This window comes from Microtus ochrogaster, unplaced genomic scaffold, assembly GCF_000317375.1.
Source record: "Microtus ochrogaster isolate Prairie Vole_2 unplaced genomic scaffold, MicOch1.0 UNK320, whole genome shotgun sequence".
Classification (NCBI taxonomy): domain Eukaryota; kingdom Metazoa; phylum Chordata; class Mammalia; order Rodentia; family Cricetidae; genus Microtus; species Microtus ochrogaster.
The window spans coordinates 11,533-16,467 of NW_004949418.1; the positions used below are offsets into that span (position 1 = coordinate 11,533).

The window sequence follows — 4,935 nt, forward strand, 5'->3', positions numbered from 1 at the left end:
CTTGTAGACCAGGCTGGCCTCGAACTCACAGAGATCCACCTGCCTCTGCCTCCCGAGTGCTGGGATTAAAGGCGTGCGCCACCACCGCCCGGCCTAAATATATAAATACATATTAAAAAAAACAAAAAACAAAGTGAGCCCCAAACACGTGCTATCTGCCCATCTAAGCCTCAGTGCTGTCCTCTGTCATTTTTAGGATCCCTGGTTAAGTGGCAGGTTGCCCTGGAAGCTGGGGATAGAGCCCAGTTGGTGGGGTGTTTGCTTGGTATACAGGAAGTCCGTGGTTCAAGCCTGAGCACTGGTGAACTGGGTGTAGAGCAGAAAAAAATAACTAAGAAGCCCTGCAGAAAGAGTCAGGTTGTGAGTTAGCAAGGATATTGTTCTGGGTTCCCCATCTAGTCGTTGCTGCTTGAGATTATGACCCAAGAACACGGAGATGAGATGAACCTTCAGCCACCCAGCTCCAAGTCAACAACCCCTGTTACAAGTTGGGCACCTAGATACAGGGTTGGGTACTGTGATCACATGTGAATCACACGCATGCCTGGTGCCCAGGCTGAAAGGGAATATGGAATCCCTAGGAACTGTAGTTACTAGAAGCGATTACGAGCCATCATGTGGGTGCTGAGAATCAAACTTGGGACCTCCGGAAGAGCAGGCAGTGCTCTTAGTGACTGAGCCATCTCTCCAGCCCCGGTATCTTAACTGTTATTTCCTTTACCACTCTATCAAAACCTAAGGCTTATGAAATGGTGTCATTGTCCCAAGGGCACTGGAAACTCGTGCTTTGTAATCTTCCCAGTACCACATACAATATCTACCTGAGACATTAAAAACAAAGTCCAATAATTAAAGGACGACTGACAGGCAATCACTTCAGTGCTCGGAAGTGGATGATCTAGGAGAGAAGAGGGTCTTGAACAGTGTACAGAGTAGAGATAATACACTTGGAATCATTACTGACTAGAATTCTCCAATTCAATCAAGGGTCAGTGGAGGAGGAAAGCAATAGGGACGAGAGTAGACCAGACCATGGGTCAGCAGCAAGTAGGCAGATCAAGGAGCCAGTCAGAAACTGAAAAGCACAGGTAGTGGAAATGAGATGTTGTCCTGCGGCTCTGGGCAAGCTACGTGGTTTGCTGTTAATATGGAGTGGAGGTTAATAAGGATGCTTCTAGAACCTGAGGGGGTTCTGGACAGGCTGTTTGAGAATGAAGACAATCAAGCATCGGTCATGTTACAGCTATCTGTTTATCAAACTCACATTTTAAATCCAAATAAAATAGAAAACGCTTATGAATATCTCTTAAATTTTAGGGCAACATAATGACGAGGGATTTTCATCGTTACACTTGGGTTTGATCAGTTACTATCATGATGAACCTTGTATTACCAGCCATCCCGAGTTTGAGTTTCTTCATCTAGGAATGCCTGGAGGCTCGGCGAAAACGCACCTGGAAGCGCCCTGTAAAACCAGAGAGCCGCACAAACGCTAGCTCACTGTGGTTCTGGGAACTTCATTCCTGATCCGCATTTGCACCCACCTTCACGGGCGAAGTCTGAAAAAGAGGCTTCCCATCACATGCCTTTTGGGCTTTCTGCGCGTCCCTCGATGAGTAAAACTTGATGATGGCATAGAAACCAGGGCGAGCCACGGCAGCGTTCGGGAAGACTCGGACTGAATATAGAAGGCCAAACTGGGAGAACACTGCGGACAGAGAATGCTGTGGGAGGCTCACGACGTGAGTTCTCATCTCCAGCCACGGAGAAAACCCAGCTCCCACGAGTCCCAGCCCTCTCCACGCGGAGCACTTGTCCCCGCAGGAACAGGGGCTTCCTCCGAGGAGACAAGCGCGGGTGGCTAAGGGCGCACGCTTGGCTCACCAACAACCGGGTCCCCCTCCGCGCGGGCCCCCGTCCGGTTCCCTCCTCCCCTCCGCGCGGCCACTCACAATTAAGGCCTCGGCTGGGGGACCGACGCTCAGCTCCCACACCAACAAAACTTTGTCACTCTGGGTGGGAACCGCGAAAGAAATCAACTCCGCCATGGTAAAGCCACTGCGCCTGCGCAAGGAACTACCGCGAACTTCCAATTAGGAGTAGCACAGAAGGGGAGGCAGTAGATGAGGACGGGGCGGAGCCCAGCCTCCACGGCTTCCGCTTTCCTAACATTTAACACAGAGCAGGTATTTCAGTGCCATTGTCTTGCTATATACCATAACAGCCTACACATATTTGGACACACCCTACTGGGTCTACGTGACATCTTTTTGTTGTTCTGTTTTTTGTTTTTCGAGACAGGGTTTCTCTGTAGTTTGGGAGCCTGTTCAGGAACCTAGCTCTTGTAGACCAGGCTGGGCTTGAACTCACAAAGATCCTCCTGCCTCTGCCTCCCGAGTGCTGGGATTAAAGTTGTGCGCATTTTTAAATGAACAACGTTAAAACTTGTTCTCATATCTTCAATGTTGCCTAATACAATTACCATTATGTACCTAGGCACCAAGCTTAAAGACAAAATCCCGTTTAACCATAACCAGTATAAGCAAAGAGTTTAAAGTCAGTTACCTTTGTAAAGACCAGATTCCTAACCAAGCCATGTTGTTTAATTAACTATGATTTTATGCAGACTGCTTGCAACAAACAGGATCATGAGACAGGAAAATCCTTGTGCAACAACCTAGTTGAGCCGCCAAGACAAGCAAGCATATTAGTTGTCATTATTACAAACCCCAGACCAGCTATTCTCACTTTGAATAGTTTGATGTCCCCCGACGGGGTGCACCGTTCCTGAAGATACTTCAATACCAGGTCGATGCGTGGAGTGGACGGAGCAAGCTCCTATTCCAACTCCTACTTCCAAAAATCCATTTAATATATTGTCCTCGGATAGAGGACGTATCAGATATTAAACTGATAAGAACAGATACTACACTTGATCTTAGCCAAAAGGCCGAGAAGCGATACCTCCTCAGACACACGCGCCCGCTACACTCACCTGCACACACATTTACATCGCGGTCGTCCACGCTCACGCACCCGCGGACACACGCCCGACACCGACTCTCCTGCTCTATCCTGACGCCGCCTCGTTTCTAGGGAAACCCTGTGAGATCGCGTGGGCCGAGGAGTTTTCGTTGTCCTTTCCTGGGAGCCGCGGCCACGGCGTCATTTGCATGCCCCGCCCAGTACGCGTTCTGTCTGCACTGCAGAGGGCCCCCGTGAACGCTGTTCTCCCTCAGCTTTTCTACCAGGTTCTTTGCAATCTTTCAGACACAGAATTGGCAGTAGCCACCACAAGAAGTACTCTCACTCTTTCTCCCTTCCCTTTCCATTTCCTGCCCCCCTCACTTTATATATGGTTCAGAGTGTTTTGTTGTGAAGTGGCAAGATCAACCATGGGTTTGGGTAGGGCTTCGATGGTGAGTATAACCCTCGGAGAATACACACTTTGACCAGCTCAAGGGATAGAAGGATTCTTGAGTAAACGGGCCTTTCGATTTCCAGCATATATATGTATGTATATATGTAAACCTTCAGTTCCAGGGGAGCTAACCGACACACACACACATACAGAAAAAACATTAATACACATATAAATCTAAAATATACTAAATATAAAATATAAATTGAAAGACCCGGATAAATCCAGACCTTCCCTGGGGTGGGGTTGCCAATTGGCAGGCTTTCTTGGAGGTGGAGTTTGGACTGAGGCAACCCCCAGGGAAGGGAGCTTTAAAATGAAACTTTCTGCCTAACATTGCAAAAACGGATGCCAGGGGGCTGTAGTGAAGCCCCCTAACTAAACAATCCCAGACTCTTTGTATAAAGGGGTGCCAGGGAGCTGAGGATGCTTTTAACCAAACAACACTGAGGAACCCTGCCTCAAAAAAACAAAAACAAAACCGAAACAAATAAACAAACAAAAAAAGAGTTCTGGCCCAAGCTACTGAAGGACACAGTTGCATGCTGAGTGAGAGAAACAAATTTGCAGAGAGGTGTGTGCCCTGTTCTGAGATGAGTTTGGGAGTGACAAGCTGGAGATAGGTATCAGACAGCCACGGTCAAATGACAGTTAAACAGTCATGCTGGGATGAGACCTGTCTGCAGATTTTTTTGTGTGTGTGTCCCCGCAGCTCCCAAATAAATGACAGAAACGTCTTATGAATTAAGAAAGCTCGGCCAGGGCTGGAGAGATGGCTCAGAGGTTAAGAGCATTGCCTGGTCTTCCAAAGGACCTGAGTTCAATTCCCAGCAACCACATGGTGGCTCACAACCATCTGTAATGGGGTCTGATGCCCTCTTCTGGCCTGCAGGCATACACACAGACAGAATATTGTATACATAATAAATAATAAATAAAATAAAAAAAAGAAAGCTCGGCCAATAGCTTAGGCTGGTTTCTAACTGGTTCTTATAACAAAGTTAATTAGGAAATTAAATTCCTTATGGACATATATCACAAACCCAGAAAGTACGGAAGTCTCTATGGATCTGGGCCGTTGGTCTCGCCTAAGGGTACAGGAAGTGCGGGAGCCCTAAGCATAATTTAAACCACTCAGGAAACTAAACTGTCCTGTTAGTACCACCTGATGGGGGGGGGGCGGTAAGCTGTCCGTCTGTTAGTACCACCTGATGTAGGGGGTTAAGCTGTCCGTCTCTTAGTACCAGCTGATGGGGGTGGGGTAAGCTGTCCGTCTCTTAGTACCACCTGATGTAGGGGGGTAAGCTGTCCTTCTGTTAGTACCAGCTGATGTGGGGTATAAGCTGTCCATCTGTTAGTACACCTGATGTAGAGGTATAAGCTGTCGGTCTGTTAGTACCAGCTGATGGGGGGTGTAAGCTGTCCGTCTGTTAGTACCACCTGACGGGGGGGTGTAAGCTGTCCGTCTGTTAGTACCAGCTGATGGGGGGGGGTAAGCTGTCCGTCTGTTAGTA

General features: G+C 48.1%; 1 protein-coding gene and 1 non-coding gene across 4 annotated transcripts in view; both read right to left on the reverse strand.

Annotated features, from left to right (window-relative positions):
* Rdm1 (RAD52 motif containing 1) overlaps positions 1–3,053 on the reverse strand; it is an 11,636-nt gene extending 8,583 nt beyond the window's left edge. For 2 of the 3 annotated variants that reach the window (XM_026778519.1, XM_005372213.3), the window contains exons 1-3: positions 2,996–3,010; positions 1,953–2,076; positions 1,545–1,724 (exon numbers count right to left, since the gene is read on the reverse strand). In XM_026778519.1, coding sequence (XP_026634320.1) covers positions 1,545–1,724; positions 1,953–2,048 — 276 coding nt within the window. In that variant the 5' untranslated portion in view covers positions 2,049–2,076; positions 2,996–3,010. Of the gene's footprint in view, positions 1–1,544; positions 1,725–1,952; positions 2,077–2,995 lie in introns of all 3 variants that reach the window. The other variant, XM_026778520.1, reaches the window with a different exon arrangement.
* LOC113455879 lies at positions 2,772–2,962 on the reverse strand. Its single transcript, XR_003376816.1, has one exon. It is a non-coding gene; the product is annotated as a U2 spliceosomal RNA (small nuclear RNA).
* Positions 3,054–4,935: the final 1,882 nt, after the last annotated feature.